The sequence below is a fragment of the Corapipo altera genome, unplaced genomic scaffold (assembly GCF_003945725.1).
Source record: "Corapipo altera isolate COAL_440 unplaced genomic scaffold, ASM394572v1 22b, whole genome shotgun sequence".
Classification (NCBI taxonomy): domain Eukaryota; kingdom Metazoa; phylum Chordata; class Aves; order Passeriformes; family Pipridae; genus Corapipo; species Corapipo altera.
The window spans coordinates 3,474,034-3,492,619 of record NW_020884876.1 but is presented as its reverse complement, the minus strand read 5'-3'; the positions used below and the strand labels follow the sequence as shown (position 1 = coordinate 3,492,619).

The 18,586-nt window shown below is 36.4% G+C and overlaps 1 protein-coding gene across 7 annotated transcripts in view; it reads right to left on the bottom strand.

Moving 5' to 3' along the window:
* Positions 1 to 3,805: 3,805 nt before the first annotated feature.
* TRMT9B (tRNA methyltransferase 9B (putative)) overlaps positions 3,806 to 18,586 on the bottom strand; it is a 124,135-nt gene continuing 109,354 nt past the window's right edge. For all 7 annotated transcript variants that reach the window (XM_027636193.1, XM_027636195.1, XM_027636194.1 and 4 more), the window contains 3 exons: positions 15,352 to 15,506; positions 12,235 to 12,408; positions 3,806 to 9,119 (listed from right to left, as the gene is read on the bottom strand). In XM_027636193.1, the coding sequence (XP_027491994.1) occupies positions 8,047 to 9,119; positions 12,235 to 12,408; positions 15,352 to 15,505 (1,401 nt within the window). In that variant the 5' untranslated portion in view covers position 15,506 and the 3' untranslated portion in view covers positions 3,806 to 8,046. The remainder of the gene's footprint in view (positions 9,120 to 12,234; positions 12,409 to 15,351; positions 15,507 to 18,586) is intronic.

The following is an 18,586-nucleotide window of genomic DNA, read 5'->3' as shown; positions in this document are numbered from 1 at the left end:
CTCGAATGTGGGGGTTTTTATACTCTCCAGTTAGTTCTCATTTATGCTTCTTTACTCTCAATAAGCCAGAGCCTAATATGTTACCACAGAGACATGATCCAGCACAGATTGAAGGGCTCATGTGAGTAACCTGTTCAGCAACACTAATGGTTTGTTTAATATTTCACAGATATGTAAATTACAAATTCAGTTCCTATTTCACAGAATCAGAGAACATGCCAAATTGTTTGTCTACCTTTCCAAAATTGCACTAAGCATTAGTTACCATTATATTGTAACCCAACTGAAACATTTGACATACTGAGGGGAAGAAAATTAAGAAGGTTGCATCAAAATATATATATATATGTATGTATATTTGTACCTGTTCATTATTTAAAACTACTGCTCAGGAGTAACATTTTTAAATGGTCCAGTGGTCGATGTTGGAACAGCCAGTCTTTGTAAAGGTGAGAGGGCCAGATCCCAAGAGGCAGCAAGCACTCCTGATAGTTATCGATGTTGATGGGAGCTTCTAGTGCTCAGTATAGGCAATGACCTTCATCAGGCTACACCACTGAATAAAACACCAATTTAAACCAGCCTGGAGATGCTGTGTGCAACTTGCTCTCTGTTCATTTTATCACTGTCTCATCTCTGGTGTTCTCCTGGACACTCTGGAATGCAGCCTTGGCCACTGAGGCACAAAACAATCTGCTTGCCTCTTTTTAAGTAGAGAGGTTTAACCTCATCTTGAATGTCTGTGCTTTGTCTGTACTAGTGTTTGTTCTGTCCAAGTGGCCAATTCCTCCTTTCACAAGAAACACTTTGTTCAGAACTAAATCTAACCATTCTGTCAGTCCTGTAGTAAGGAAGCAGATAGGTGAAGGGTCAATTTATTCTCAGTAATTCTGACATGTAGCCTAGTCTCTTCTACAAAGATGCAGAGAAGAGACACAGAAAAGAACATGATGCTTCCTCACCAAAACGCCTCCCATGAATGACTCTTATTTTTATCCTGTGCAAAAGGAACATCAGCTTTCAATCTGACTGTGTACACACAGACTTTTTTGTTTCAGCACATGGGTAAGAGGTTGTATCTTCAGCGATACGATATATTTTCTCTTTGTCTCTTTTACTTGTAACAGTTTCAAAATGATCGAAAGCCATACAAGAAATACTTTCTTCATTCAGAAAAGAGAATTTGAGATGCTGTACAAACAGTAACAATAAACTGTTAATATTCTGGAGAAGGCAACCTACTTTGTCACAACTGAAGAGGGCAACCTAATACCATCTCACTGTTGCTGCATCCACTGTCCCATCCACATATCCCTCCATCAAAGCAGAGCATAGCATCTTGTCAATAAGGTTAAAAGGGATGACAAATTTATATTGAGAAATCTTTTCAAAACTAGGAGTACCACACATAATATCCTTTTTTTTCTTCTCTTGCATTTCCATTTCTGCTTGGATATGATCATAACTGCTGAAGCACCTCCTAGTAGGGTTTTTTTGGTGGTGGTGGTGGTTTTGGCAGGAGGTGGATTGGTTTGTCTTTTTTTTATATATATATAGGGCAATTTGGATTCTATTTAAGACAACTTTTCTCTATTGAGCACTGGGAGAAGCAGCAGGCACAGGTGCTGAATTGTCATAACAACGGAGGCATCCACAGTCCATAAGCACCCCAAGCTCTAGGAAGATGTAGACACAGTTTAAAGGTTTCAAAAGGCACCTAAGTGAAGACAATGATGACTAAATAACAGCTGAGAAAAAAGAAGAAAAAGGAGAATTATGTGTAGATATAACATTATGTTTCACACTATTAGAGATTGTAAAGTGCCCCTAATTGCCTAAACTGAATACTGTAGTGAGGTTTGCTTATGATGCTTTGAGGTATTAAGGCGTGGGTTTTTTCAGTTTTGTCTTCAGCTGTCAGAGGTGAAAGTATGGAAACAGTCTGGAAGTATCTTCACAAACAGAGATTTAAGATTAAGAATGAGAAATATATACATATTTGTGATAATCTTAGGTGCCACTACTATACTTGCTGTTTGGCTGTATCTGCCTGAATAAAAAGGTGGAAGGCTGAAGTGGAGAGTCTTTGGAAGAAAATGCTCAGAAGTAAGAAAACAAATAAAATTAGAAATAGAAAGAAATACAAAAGAAATAAATAGAAATAGTGGAGTTCTTGAATATTAATCAAGCAAAGGGGGGCTGTGCAATCACATTCATCTAAATGCAGAATGCTAAATATATCGCTACTATATTAGCAAACCATTTATCTAGTAGTTCACTCAAGGCAGATTTTGAAATTTATCTATCAAAGATGCAGGTACACATCTTGTACAAAGGCATGCACATACTTAATGCTTTAAGGGGGAGTATCAGAGCAATCCTTTTGTTACTCTGGATAATAATAACAAAATTATATAGTAACAGCAAGTCATTGGGATCCACTAACTGCTGAAAATATGCACCTTTTTGTGCCTTTTTACTTATTTAATTGGTCCATACAGCCCTTTCTACATACAAAGCTTGTACTAATGCAACTATATTGGCAGAGGAGATAATTAGGTAAAAGATTTTGGACACAGTCAAGCACGATCAAAAAAACCAGAGCGAACCGAAACATTCAGCAAGAATGAATGGAACCAAAACAGAACATGCTGCAATGAAGTGATGGGGATAAAAAAGAAGGAAAAATTTTTATCGCTAACCAATCTTCCTCTGCATATGCCTGTCCTTGGAAGCGTACGGGAAACAGTACTGAGCTCCAAGTGGTGGGAAAAAGGTGTATTCCTCCTTCTGCACATGCTCTTTAAGTAAGAGAGCAGGGAGATACCAACTAGACCATCCAGAAAGTTAAAGCAGTCAAAACAGGAACCTCTGCATATGCTAAGAATATCCTGCAGTGCTGATTGTGCTTCCTCTGCTGTGATTGCTCCCATCTTTGCCATTTCCCTTCATTTCTCTGTATACTACCTCTCTTTGTTCTTTTTCCCTAGCCCTTCTTAACATTATCAGATTTAATTTATTCCCTCCTCATAAAGACCATTCCATATCCCCCTGAAACTATATTTGTTATCCCCCTATTGTCCACCCTGTGCTCATACTATTTTCCCATAACCTAAATACTATTAGGTTACATATTCTGTACTACTGGACATGTATTAATATTCATCTGGATAGTGCTTAATTACTATCAGGTCCTTAGTATTAGTATAATAAACATATCAGTACAATAAGTGACATTGCAATTGTACAAACATAACAATCACTGCAACTGTAGAACAGCATAGCTGTAACCTGACCAGGTAATTGAATAATTTTAATTACTTTCTTTTTCTTCTCTGATTAAAACTGGTGCAAAAAGAACATTGGTAATCCCACAGAAATACCTCAGTGTTATCTTACACCATAAAGCTTAGCCCTGGATGACTGTAAATGGATCAGAAGGAACAGGAAATGTAGCTCTGTAGCAATTAACTCTGACGATCATCCTGATTTTCTATGGTCAGCAGGACATACAGTATTGACATAGTTAAAAACCACATTTCACCACCTTTATTTACCTAAATGAAATGATCACATTTATGGTTAGGTTAACTATGGTTCTCTAAAGCCAGACTCCCTGGCTTCACAGCTTCATTATCCTTATCTGTTTTGCATTGTGTCCACTTGGTCTAACTTACTGACCAAACAGCACTAACAGAGTCTTCTCAAATTTAGCATTCACTAAGAACTTTCCAAGATACAGATTTCCTGGTGGCTAATATATTTATTAGCTAATCTGAAGACACAAAAATTTGGTAGGAAATGATATTTTAACCAAGTAGGATTTATTTTCTGTTAAATACTAAAGAACAGGTTCCATGTAAGGACATGGAACTGATTACAGAGCAGTACCTAAGCATGGTTTGGACCAGCAAACTGGAAGATAAAATAACGGGTAGCTGCCAGAATTCATATACTGTAAGAGTAAGAAATGCTGAACTCACAAAGAAGTGTAGTAGTATATACTTAACACTGACACACTTCATTTTTCTGGAGTACTAAAGTAGTGCCAAATCCTGTAGAAGTGCTGAGCAAGAAAGTGGGTAGACCAATACATTCAACACAATGCCAATACTAATACAGACCAACAGTGATATGAATGCAGTCTGATGGAGATATGACGTGGCAGAGAGGACACAGGAGCAGAGTGATTATTTCTATTCAGAACCTACCCAGGCAGTTCACTAACAATATTCTGCCGGTGGAACATACACAACTCTTCACTCAGCATTTTAAACTGCAACTTGTATACAAGTAAGTACCAGAAAAAAATCTGCTAGAATGTTTATAGCTTTTATTTCTCACCTGTGATTTTAAAATTCCTACATGGTAAGTTTCGAAAAACATAGTCGTCACTGGTAGCACTAAAAAATTTACACTTGTTCACTTCTAATAGAAATATTTTCATGTAATAAAAAAGATAAAATGTAATTCACCAAAGTTTGCAATTGCATTAGTTCTGCAAAAATAAGTCTGTTCAATTGTGTATTTTTTTATTGCAATTGTGGTGCCAAGCAATAGGACAAGAGGCAACGGGCAGATACTGACGCTCAGGAAGTTCCACCTGAATTAATTTGTAAAACAAAAAGACATCTTTTCTCATGTAATCAAAATTTCTCCATGTTCCACTTAGAGCTAGATAACCAGCTCAGGAGCAATCCTAGCCCACTAAAGTCAAAAGCAGGTTTGTTATCAGCAGAACTGAGATGAAATTATTGCCTACTTGCCAGACAAGCAATGTAAGGACATATTTGCCTTTTGCCTTATAACAGTCAGGTCTTTCAGTCTGGACATTGCTGAAAGTTTTAGCATTTGAGGTCAACTGGGTTTTATTTACTTATTCATTAATTTACTATAGACTTCCCAATGGTATGCACACTTCTCTGAGCACATTAACTATGTCTGTAAGCTATTAAAGTCTGGGATCATGTGGATTCTTCTGGAAAGTACATTTGCCTAAGGTGGGCCTCATCAAAAGAGAAACCAGTCAAGAGAGACCTTCACCATGCTTTTAGTGAAGTGATCTGTTTTCTTATGAGATGATAGAGCTGTTACAGATCTAGACAGCCACCACAAATAGATGGGAGACTGCATACAGGAACAAAGGCTTGCTGTGCAGACCTCACACTCATGAGCTCCGCTGACTGATCTCCAGTCTACAAAAATTATGTTACATGGTGCCTATACATCCTCAGAGGAAAACTGAATATTTGGGAGGAAAAAAAAAAAAGGCATTTTACCAAACCTTCCCTCTTCCTCTCCCAGGAATTTATAAGAATACAATCCAAACTTGTATGAAATACAATGTAATGGCATTAGCTCAGAACAAGAGAAAACCCAATACAGAAATAAGTCATTGTAAAAAGCATCCCCAAGCAAGAACCTCAAACCAAACAATGCATGGAAAGTTTACAAACACAAAAGCATTTTAAAGTACCTCAGTAGCTTTGAGGTGACAGCTGTTATTCAAACAGCTGTCAAACAGCAACAAGTTTTCACTGGATCCTGACAGTGATCCTGATTCGGTCTCTTGCAAGGATAGCAAGTCGATATTGTAAAGAGAATGCACACCTTTCCTTTCTCAGTTTCTCCAAATTTCATCAGCCTGTTTGACTACATACCAAATACGCCAGTAAGATTGTAGAAGTGCAGATAATAGAATCATGATATTCTTTCTCATAATTAACTAAACCCAGTTGTCAGCTTAGATTAATAATATTTAATAAATATTTTTATATATGTGAGATAGAGTTTCTGCATGCTGGAGTTTAGAGATAAAGTTTCAGAATTGGATACAGGATGATAATAATCCTCCTCTTTCATAAATACAGCCCAAATTTCAGGAGCACTGAATATCCACTGTCATATCTTATCTGGAAGCAATAGACTTCTGTTCTAAAATCCTCAAACTTCCCCAGAAATTCCCAACAAAAGAGACAGCCGACACTTGTCTGACACAAACACGTGTCAAATGAGGTGTGGAGCTAAGCACAATCCACATGGGCTCTGCAATATGCCAGCGTGGGTACTTTGGCACAAAGCTTCTAAAACTGGAGCCTGAGAATGCATCAGGTGCTGCCCCCTCAGACAGGAGCGGCTAGACCCAGTGATGCAGGGAATATTGCCAGTTTTCTGAAGTATAGATTATACACACCATCTGAGAGCAATAGCCCCAGGCTGTGTTGAAAGTAATACTTAAGAGTGGAATAATATTTTAGAAGTCTCAGATATATGCTTTTTTGGCCATACATTTATTTTCAAAGGCCCATGGGGACTGCAAGTGGTGCAGATCCAGAAAGAATAAAGTATGAGGATCCCAAGGTATAAGGGAGACAAAAATGATTGCTCTATGGACATTGCTCCAGTAAACAAATTTATAATACATTACCATGTGGCAATTTACTGCTGGGCAGCTGCATCAAAAAATACTCAGCACCATCGGGGCTTCCTACTGAACAATCCCAAATCCATCTACTTATGCAGCACAGATTGGAAGAGTTTGGCATTTCACTCCTGTTGCCTTGTATTCAAACCTATTTGCTAAATAATAGGGCAGACATCTTAATTATGTAGGTCTGTTTTGCTGTAACAAAAGGGGTTTGGTTTTGCGTTGTTCGGGGGGGTTTTTTTGGGGGGGGTGTGTGAATCTGTGCAACTCCATTAAAGGTCATGAAATCACACCAGCTGAAGATGTGCCCTTCATTGCAACCACTGACTACAAATAAAGCCTAGAAATGGAGTGACTCTGTGCTAACAAGGCAGTTAGCCTACTCTAGCCTGCTTCTTTTGGTAATTTCACTACTTATCTTCTGAAGCCAGGTGTTTTTTATCCACAGCACGTATAACTTCACATCCCACTGAGAGGGATGAAATTATTTGAGTATAAAGAACAATATGAGTGTAATTGCTGCAACCTAGTACAGATTGATAATGATGAGAAACCATGCTCAGTAAAATTTATCTTACAGGGAATGGGAAAGTAGTGTAAGCAATCTGTTATCATTTAGGTCTCAAAAGATTCATTTAAAATGCAAAGACAGGAATTTGTATTTTATGTACAAACTGGGCTTATCCTCTTCTAATCTACATTATTTAACACACAATATATTCTCATGTCAGTGAATAAGAAAAGTAATATGACAGCTGACCAGATATATACTGGATTTTTATTACTCTTATCTTAGCTTCCCAAGCTTATCAAAAAGATATATGTATCTCAAATATTTGATATTTTATAACTTTTACATAATACTGATACTCTCACAAATCCCTCTGACTTCTATATACACATAACTAATGAAAAACTACAGCAAAGGAAATTAAGTATTTGTGAGAGCTAACACATAAAACTTAACCTGAGAAACAAATTAAATAATTTTTAAAATAAAAGTCCAAAATACTGTTCAAAATCTGTTCTGTCATTTGCTCTGAAATACAAACCTCAAATGACAGAATATGCAGAGCTTGTTTGGTACATAGTTTTTGCCTATTATCAACTCTATTCCCAACCATGTTTGCTCCCAGTTCTGCAGAATGCACTCTACCAGTATATAGTCAAGTACAATTTTAGACATAGTGTCTATGTCTCATTTACAGGACTTGAAGAACAGAGAGCAATGTGACACACTTTCAGATTTGAAGAACAAAGACTAAACTTTCTACTGAGAGGATATTTCTCATAAAAGATGCCCTGATCCTTGTCTTACAAAAAGATTTTATTTCTCAATAGAAAAGTATATTTTAAAACACAATTATTTGCTAAAAGCAATATAAAACTCTCCAGTTTTAATTTCATAAAAGTTTAACAAAACATAAATATTTTTTACCGCTTATATTCCTATATATAGACCTTGCATTAACTAATTAAATAGTCAGAGAAATAACAAATCACAAATAAATGGCACACAACTACAAGATTCAAATTCCATGTCACACTGCACAATCACAGTAAAACAAGGAGCAGCTTAAAATCCTCAGTCACTGGATTCTGCTTTGATCTCTTTACAGTTATGTTCCTCTTCTTTCTGCAATAATGCACCAGTTTCCATGGTCATAGCAGGAAGAAAGTATCTGAAGCTCAGGCACGTTCTCTTCTACCAGAGAACACAGCTCCCCTTCCCGAAAAACGTGGTAATAACGCATGAAGGCCTTTGTATCCAACATGGCATCAGTTTGGTCCCCAAAAGACACTGCTGAATCCAAAGCTGAGTCAGTGGAGTCAGTCGTTGAAGTTCTTTTGAAAAGCTTGTTGGCATCAGACTTACCAGCACCATCTTTATTACAACCACAGCTGCAGTCCCTGTCTTCCACTGGGCCATTTTTAAATGAAGCTTTGTCATCCTTGCTCTGAGCTACATTTTGGTGTCCTCCATTTAAACTTAAATCCTTCAGTGCATCTGTGGCTGGTGACCACTGTAGTTTTTTGAGAGACAGGCTTTCCACGAACACATCATCGTCATCTAAACTTTGTTCTTTTAACAGTGCCCTGTGGTGACCTAAATCCAAACTGCAGTGTCGCGAATGCTGAATGGGTACAGTGCTGTTTGCCCATACCCCTTCATGTCTCAGGTCAGTACTGTTTGCCCATACTCCTTCCTGTTTCAGGTGCCTCATTTTATCACTTTGCTTTCTCAGGGCTGATTCATCAAGGGATCTGGAGAAAAACCATGAGCGGAAAGATTTTCCTAGAGCACTGTAAAACCTGTTTTCTTCTTCAGAAATTTTCATGCAGCAGGCTCTGGGTAAGCAATGGCCCATGTTGTGGGAATGTTTTGAATCAGTTTCTGGTTGCAAATTGGTTTGGTAGCTGCACTCAGAGATGATGAACTGTGCAGGGTGTATGTCTTGGCCTTTTGCAGTACGCACAAACTCACCCTTATCTCCAGATTGATTTGATTCTGAAAAATGGCGTGAGCACAAGGCCTTGTTCCATGGAACAAATACATCTTGTTTCTCAAAGTGACGATTCTTTTGTTCCATAGCCCAAACATAAATCATTATCTGGCCTCCAGGTATCAATACCCTTGCCATTTCCTTTATTGCTTTGATTCTTCTTTGTTTAGTTGAGAAATGATGTATCACTGTGAAAAAAAAGGAATTTATTGAATATCAGTAAGGACAGGGCATTTTTGTCTTCAACCTGTTCTACATGTTTAATCATTTTAGCTCCTCATTCCACTTATTACTTGCTGCAAGTCAGCAACAGCGCTGAATTTATTGGTACCACAACGCAAGTTTACCACAGAATGCTCTCTTTTACGATTATGTTCAATGGATAAAAATAGGAAAATCCCAAAGAAGGAAATTAAACTCATCCCAAAATAGGGATTCAAGAAAACTCAGGCACATAAAGTGGAGGTTTGTGTTTCTCTGCATCTAAAAAAGGTCATAACACTACTAACTTTCACTTAAATGCCTGGCCTTTAGGTGAGTTAGGTAGTATCAAGTTTGACTTTAGTTTCTGGTACACTTCTCAGACTTACCTTACTTACCTTTCTTACCTTGAAAACAGAAAATCTTTTCACCATGTAATAAATACAGCAAAATGTCATCATGGCTAGGCTTCACGAACGAAGATTTGGGAAAGGTCGCTACCCACGTTTGTCACAAGCGCGCTGATGGCTAAAAAGGCCAATACGAGATAGGCATGACTGGTTGCAAAAGGCACAGCAGAAAGACTCCTTAGGTGGTAAATTCTGCAAGACACGACTCTTTCTGCGTTGTCTTTTCTCCTCAAGGATGATCCTGCGTGTGTTCTCAAAGGCATCAGCAGCGTTATAGATGGTGTGTACAGTAAAATGTAATATCAGTAAAAAGATACTTTGTACTTTTATATCAGCACACTTTCAAAGAGCTAGTGAGAAAATTTAGACAAATATTTCCATTGTTTTAATTTTATAAAATTAGATTTCATTTTTGTAAAAAAGAATGTCTACATTGCATGTCTCAGCATGATGATTTTTTTACATTGTGTTATGCTATTAAAAATAAAAAGTCAAATTCAAAATAAAACTATTGATCACTTTATTTGGATTTTCTTTCCAGGATAATTTCCACATTTTCAGATTTCACTCTAATGTGAAATGAAGGTGTATTTCAAGATTTCTACATTATTTCTATCTTCCTATTCACCTGGAATAGGAAGGAGCCATTTTTAACAGTCAGAGAATAGCTAAGACAACTATTTCTCTCTAAAGACAACTATTTTCTCTCTAAACTCTCAGAAGCATTAATTTGTACTGTGTTTGGACACACTGGTCATGCTGTTCTATATGTCATCAGTACTAGATTTGATTCAATCAATGATGTAAAGAGGTCTGATTCCATAATTTGATTCAAGTAGAGTTGGTGCCAGCCACTTCTACGTGCAAAACATTCAACATAGCCATGTAACAGCATATAATAATAGTATATGTTCTTAGCTGAAGACATCTCCATACATTCAGAAAATTTAGATTATCTTTATATGTGCCGCTTGACAGTACCCAATTCTACTAGTGGAAATAGTGTTATTTCAACACTGCAGTTATGAACACTGAGTCCAAGTAGCCTTGTCATTATTCAAAACTCATTAAATTACGAAGGGGAAAAAAATATAGCTTTATTACCAGAAGCCAAGAAAAGCATTCTTGGCAATTGATATTAACTAGGTTCTCACAAGCTGCTGAGAACACAAAACAGCCAACTCCGAGAAGGGTTGCCCGTGGTCAGTGTTTGTTTCCAGGTACTCCTCACTCTGGTCATTTTTTTCTCGAATTTTGAAAAAAAAAGTTTAAAAAATTCAATGGTTTGCACAGTGTGGGGAGAAAGAAACTGATCTGTTCTCTCATACTGAAGTTAGGCCATATGTCACTACAGATCCTCCTGCAAAATTTTATCAAAACTGACAGAGATAGCATAAGCACACAAGCTTAGTTTACCAGAAAGAAGTGTCAATTAACCAACAGAATCTGTGCAAGATCTATCTGAGCAATTAATTTAATGGTTTAAATATTCTTCCTGGTTAAAATCATAGAATCACTTTGATGGTTCTGCAGAAAAAGAAATCCTATAAACATTATTATACCAGCAAAGCCAATAAGTGTACTTGATTATATACATAAATACTTGTTTTTCTCTCTAATGGGATGAAAACCATTTTATTTAGAATTAGATGGACACAGGCATACCATGTCTTTGTTCAACAGGGGTTAAAATCCATTATTGTTAAATGCACTGAAATAGCATGTGAACTTTTAATCTTGTCAGGCTTAAAACTGATATAAACACTAGATAGGTATACTATCCTTCAAAGTCATCTGATCTGATAGCCCTGAAAATATGCTACAAGACCTAACATTTGGGGAGGGCTCACTGGTTAACTAGCCAAAATGAAAGCAAAGTAATATCACTACTGCTTGCATATTAGTAACTGTTCCTTTCCACCTGCATATGAGAAAAATAAATTTTAAAATACATTTCTATCACATTTCAAATAGTTTGTTGATTGCTATCAATAACAATTATCATACTTTATATTTTTGCTGATACATTGAAAAACCCTAAAAGAAGTTCAAACAAGAGTAGAGCTGAAAACGTAGACTGTAATTGGGTAATCTATTTTTCCTCTACACTTTGCAATTTATACTTCTCAAATTATGAGTAATATTTTCAAAAAGAGAGGTCAGAGGAGTTAAGATGCTGAGATGCTTCACTTTTTTAAGACAACAGTGCTTGTATGGCTCTAAGTTCTTATTTCATGAATAAGAGAAATCAGAATTCATAACACATAATAGTTAACATGAGTTTCAAGTTCTGCTACAGAGAAAGCTTTTATTTCAATGCATTTGCTGATTAAAACAGAACCTATGGAGGAACCAAGAGTTTATCTTGATCACCTAATCTGTTTAAACTGCAAGTAGCCATGTTTATATTAGTTTTCACTTGTTTAAAATGCATGCTGGAAGGAAATCTTTTCTCCACAGGGTGAACAAGACCACATATAAACAAACAAATGATCCACGTACTTCTTCGGCCAACAGCGCCTCTATGCAATGGAATTTTTTTTTCATGTTTACTACATTCATTTCAGTTATATTTGCTGTGATTCTAAAAGAACTGTTTCAAAACAATTACTGAAATTAAGCCACATGGAAAGAGAAGAACCCTCAGAATTTCTCATTTGCTGTGGGTCAGAATGCATATATGTTGTCTTACCTCCAATGGAAATGACTGCATTGAAGCACTGGTCCCTAAAGGGAAGGTTAAGGTTGTCACACACGAGAACTTCATCATCTTTCTTCCTTGCAATGTCTACCAATGCTTCACAGTAATCACAGCCGAGATTATACACTTGACTGTTGACACTGAGATACTTTCCAGTTCCACAACCTAAAGAAAAGAATACTAGATCAGAAGTCCTGTATTCCAAACATTTGCTACCCCTCCCAAAGCAGGGAAAGTAATGTGAGGGCTTTCCTAATCCTAAGGTTTCCTAGAAAACAAAATGAGGGCTTGTGCCTACTAGCCTAACTGCTGCAGAGTTCATTTGGACTGTTTGAAATTATATGTTCACACCATTAGGATTGTAACAGTACCAACATCACCAACAAAAATACTCGTTACACAGTTCTGTATAATAGCAGGCTATTTGTATTTCTGTGGGGAATTAAGGAAAAGTTCAGGTGGGAGGAGGAGGCAGTAGTCCTCTGTGGCCTCTGTGGCCACTATTGCACATCTTAAGAGAAAAAAACCAACCATGCTGCTTCACACTGAGCCTTTATATAGCCTCATATCCTGCTTCCAACAACGAGCATAAATGGACATCCAGGAGAGGGTAAGAAAAAGGTAAGCATTATGGTCCTTTTCCTCAATACCCTTCCAGCTTCCAATTACTTTCTGTTCAGGGGATTTCCTGAAGCCAGTGTGTTTCGTTTTCTTAGTGACCTGTAATAGATCTCTTTTCAAAGTTCTTCTCTACTCTTTGCTAAACCTCACAAAGTACCTCTCCAGTGCATCTCATTTCTCTCCAAGAAGTCCTACACCACAGATGCCACTGACACAAGTCAGAAAGGACAATTTTAACTTCAGATGTAGACTTGAAAAATAACTGTAAATCATAAAAATTCCCGCCATGTTGCAGGCACATCCTCTTTCTGTCTTTGTGCCAATGCATTTTAACACACGCAAATATAATGAACTGTTCTAGAATGTCTTCCACCTAAAAGTCTGTCTTCTCAAGGACTGTGCTGTACTAAATGGAAATCTTGCAGAGTGTTTCTCAGTGCCGTATGCATAACAGGCACTTTTCAAAATTGTATTAGGAATCATTCACTTCAGTTCTAGATCAGTAGTGAAGAATAATTTCTGAAAGTTGACAGCCAAGCAACGGGGTAGCAGCCTGGCAAAGAGAATCATCTCAGTATTGGAAATTCAGTTTAAAGGCCTGGAGTTATCTTTAGAAACAACACTGTTTCTTGCAGCACTGCTGCTCTCAGTGATGTTAATGTGCACCATTATCTGGAGAGACACAGGAATTGTTGTGGAACAGAACAACACTTCAGTGGTGAAAAAGAGCATATTTCTAAGCTAAAAGCAAGTGCTATTTTGAGTAACATTTGAGATAAATGGAAAACATTAATATTGATAATGAAGTTCAAGAAATATATGCAATAAAACATGAAGCCTGGCATGTTAGTTAGAAAACTAAGTTAGTTTTAAAAATTTGTATAAAGTATTATTCATTACCATGTTTGCACAGGAACATAATTTATTCAACCATACATTAATTTAGAAGATTCAGTTGCTTAATACATGGCTTTTGGTAAAGTGCTTTTTAATCATGGGGAGTTTTCAGAAGTGGAGGGTCCTCCCTGGAATGAAACTAAATAGTCTTAATAATCCCAGTATTCTAAAAATCTGCATTTGCCAGAGATTCACTTTTGAATGAATCATCAGGAGGGTGAATTCCTTCATGAAGCTAACAATGGCCAAGCTATTGTCATTTGTTTTGTTGAATGAAAAATAATAAGGCAATTAGACAAAATGATATTTTAATAAAAGGTGGTATTAAACTGAAAAGGAAATTATCAGTTTAACATCTCATTTTGAAAATTTTAGTGCCACTAGGCACTAGTGCCTCTTTAGTGCCACTCCTCCCGGAATACATACTAAAAATAAACACAATAGTCAGATTCCTGTAGATGTTAATAAACCTCAAAAAAGGAGATACCTTGTGTGCCTTAATGGGAATATTCTTACTGGCAACTATAAGCATCTACCTTCTCTCCAGATGAGACTGTTAACAGGGTGACCTTATGCTTTCAGCAGTCACCGCGATACCTGCTGATAAAGCCTCAAAGAACTTCAGCTAAGCTTCAAATGACTTCTACTGAGATGACAACAATTTAGGCCGAGAAATATCAGTTTAAGCTGACTGTTGAATGACTGTATGCTACAAGGATATTTCCTGAGATTATTAGTGAAAATGGTGCAGACATATAAAAATAGCTACAGTAGCAGGAGAACTACATATTACCTATTGATTATGGCCTAAAGCTTATGCAAATAAGACAGATACATATTTTATTGAGTACATTTGTTAAACCTTGCTGTGTAAAAGGATTTTATTAGTTTAAACAGTGAGGAAAATACAACAGAGCAAAAGAGCATCTGTTTTGCAATGATGTGCTGTATAGGACCGAAGTCATAACGCATGGAAAGGAAACACTCCAGCACCTGGAAACCCCTAAAAAGTCTCTAGAAGAAACAGAAAATCAAGGTATAAATCAAACATGTAGGGATGACAGCACCATAGAAGGAAAACAAGGTTTTGGTGTCTGTGTTTAGGATCACAGGAAGATTCTGAGATCATAACTTTTTTAAAATATTTTTAGTAGAAATCACATCAGAAGATTTCTCTTAATATAAAGCCTTGATAGGAGGAGTTTTAGAACAAATGAAAAGCAATAAATTGGAGACCAGTAGTACATAAACCAAGAGATCTTAAGAAACTGAAATATGAAATAATTAGCTATTAACATAATTTTTTTTTAAAGGGCTCCAGGGGAATGACAGATCATTAAGCCTATGGGGAAACTGATAAATTAAGGTTTAGATCAACAAAAATAAGGGCAAAAATTATTAACTGTCTACCTGATACACTGCCAAAAAATTAAAACAAGTGGTATATGGTATCTAGTAGGGGTTTAAAAACAATTTAAAACCAAATCTAAACAAGTTTTAAAAGCAGTTGATCTGAAGGTACATATGATTAACATATAAACAAATAAAGTTTATAAACAATCTTTCATGCCATCTGAAAGAATGGCTTACCAATATCAACAACAAGACTGCCAGGCTTTTGTTCCAGCAGGAAGTTCCGAACACGAGGCCATGCTTTGCTCTGCAGATCACTAAAGTAGGCAGCTGTATTTTCATATACACTGTGCACATGCTGCTTTTCTAACTGGGTAGCCTCATGTTCCATCCTGAAAACATAATGAAGATTATGCACAACAAAACGCAAACTGTTGCAGCATACATTTTACGTTTTATAGGCATCCATAATTCAGGATCTTGTAAGGATCTGATTTTATTTCATGGAAGTCAAGAAAAAATGTGAACGTATCATCTTGCCTGAGCATGGTATAACTGCACGTGCCTATTCAATCATATGCACATTCCCAAGTTCACCAAAAGCTTATTTGGCGCAAAAGGGAGCCTGTATTCAGCAGAAGTACAGAATGATTCTAGAATCACAGAATCATTTTGATAGGAAAGACCTTTATGATCATCAGTCCAACCAATTAAGAACAGGATGCTACAAACCAACTTTTCATTTGTTGCTAATGTGAGTAGGTTGGCAAACTATTAGTGTGTTACCTGAAATATAGCCTGGTCCCTGAAACCAAAGCCCCCAAATCACACATAAATTATCTGTGGTTCATCAACCCTCTAGAAGTGATTAATTGGTTAAAATTTTTCAGCAACAAAACAAGAATTTCCCTACTCCTATTCCACTATCTTAATTCCTTAGCAAAGTACTTTATTTTAGTGATTAATTTGAAAAGTAGTATCTTCTTAAACGTTTAATATTACATCTAAGCTCATATAAAACAAGTGGATACAGATACTGAATACTCTCATACAGAATCTTACATCTTCCTTAATATATCCCCTCATTCAATTACCAACCAGGTCAGGCTTTAACATCTGATGGAGGCTGATGGGATTACATTTCAAAGTGCTAAGACATTTTTCAAACTAATTCAAACTGCCTGTTTATTTGGGAAATATTCCTTCCCATTATTAAAACAGGACTTATTCAATTGTCCGACTACTCAACAGAGATGAAAGCCTGTTTGCAAATTTATTACAAGAAACTAAGCAATATTATCAAGATGAAATTATAAAAGTGACTCCCTTGACTTCATTTGAAAATGTCAAAAGCAAAGACTTTAATGTGCTTTTCTTGATTTTCAAATAATATGGATTTTGGAATCATAATAAAAAGGTTTCTTTCCGTCTCTTTAACTATTGAAATATATTATTATGATAAAATAGATGAGAATATATGAGAAAAGATGAGCTATGTGAGAAAAAAATGAATTATTTAAAAATATAATAAATAATGTGAGCTCTCCAAAACACGTCCTACAAACATTATCTTTTTAATTTTAAAAAGAGGAGTTAACCTCAGTGATTGAAAAAACAATTAACATACTTCAAATTAAGTGTGTGAATGCTAACAGAATAGTACATAAGACAATCTGTTTCACTGGTTTTATATACTCTGCTATGCAAGGGGTTGGGCCAAATTGTTAACAATTGTCACAGTCTGTTCTGACTCTAGTATCTATAAATATCACTCTTCAGAACATTTATGTTGAATATTTTCACAATCCTTACTTTCTTTTTTTCTCCACAATCCACAATTTTCTTTTATAATGCACTAACTCACCTTTTACTAAGTGCATATACATAAAAATTAAATTCAGTAACAGTATAGTACATTCCTAATAGACACATTTTCAGTGTCATTCATCATCATCATCATCATGGCTGGGCTTTGCGAACGAAGATTTGGGAAGAGTTCTACCCACGTTTGTTACAAGTGCGTTGGTGGCTAAAAAGGCCAATACGAGATAGGCATGTCCGGTTGCAAAAGGCACAGCAGAAAGACTGCTTAGATGGTGTGTTCTGCAAGGCATGATTCTTTCTGCATTGTCTCTTCTCCTCAGGGTTGATCCTGCGTGCTTTCTCAAAGCATCCGCAGCGTTATAGATGGTGTGTCTCCAGACCTCCCGACTGGAGGCCAGAGTAGACCAGTTATGACGATCAATATGGCCAAGGTTGAGATGTTGTCAGTATCATTGAAGAGTGTAAAACTAACAGACTGAACACCAGAAGCAGACAGGATTGCAACACAGACTTCTAATTATATCAGAAGTAGACAGGATTGCAACACAGACTTCTAATTATATTACATATGCCAAAAGTTACTCAATCAGAACTTTTTCCAGAATGCCATTTCAAGTCATGTTGTCAAACAGAATGGGTTAGTTGCAGTGATTTCAAATAAGTATTCCTTACAGTCAAAAGCCCACTCTTTTTTTCTTATTTGACCCTTAAATAAAACAAATTGAGTGTTTCATGTCTCCAGCTATCTGTCTTCTCTGCTTCAAAACATACTCTATTTTGTTGTTCAACTGCCTAGGAATCCTCTCTATACAAGTAGTAATTCCAAAGACTAACAATCATTTCTTTTCTTTTGTTGTCTGATAAGCTCCTTGCTCTAGTTTACATTTCATGTTTAGTTACTATGTGGTTCAGTGCATCTGAGAGCTTTCTTTTATCTTTCCGCTTGAAGCTCCTTGTTCAATCTTTGCAGTTCTTAAAAAAAAAACAGAAAAAGGAGAATGTTTTCAACCATTCATACTGCATTCCAAATGTTCTCTGAACTGAAGGTTAATTTGAATATTTTAGATAAACAAAAAAGCCAACTTGGACTTGACTTAGAAGATGGCAAGAATTTTCCCACTGATATAATGTTATGTTACACTTTTCCTAAAATGTCTTCATTGAATTCCTATGCAGGCTGAAGTCTGGCTTAGTTTCCTATTGAATCACAGGACCATTAAGTTTTTCCTTTAACCTTCTCATTCACTGGGACTGGCACTGAATCTTCTGCTACAAGGAGCATGCTGGAGACTTCCACCTATTACAACACTACATAAGAGGTTATTATTTTTAGATATACTTAATAAATATTGTCAAGAAAATAATTTGGTTATAATCTTAGAATAACAGTAATATACTAAAATACAAAATGCACAATTTTGTAACATTTTCCATTCCTGTTGATGGTTTATATTTTGCAGTTAATTAAGACACATGTGGAAATTAGACTTGTCAGTTTGACTTTCCAGTCAAGATCCATAACACTATTGGTTTTACTTTACAGCATGGCAGGGAAATATCCTAGCAATTAACCTCTTCATTTCAAGGTTTACAGAAGGCAAGAAATCTGTGTAGTCTGCCCAGACCTGCAGCTGTACCACTTTCACAC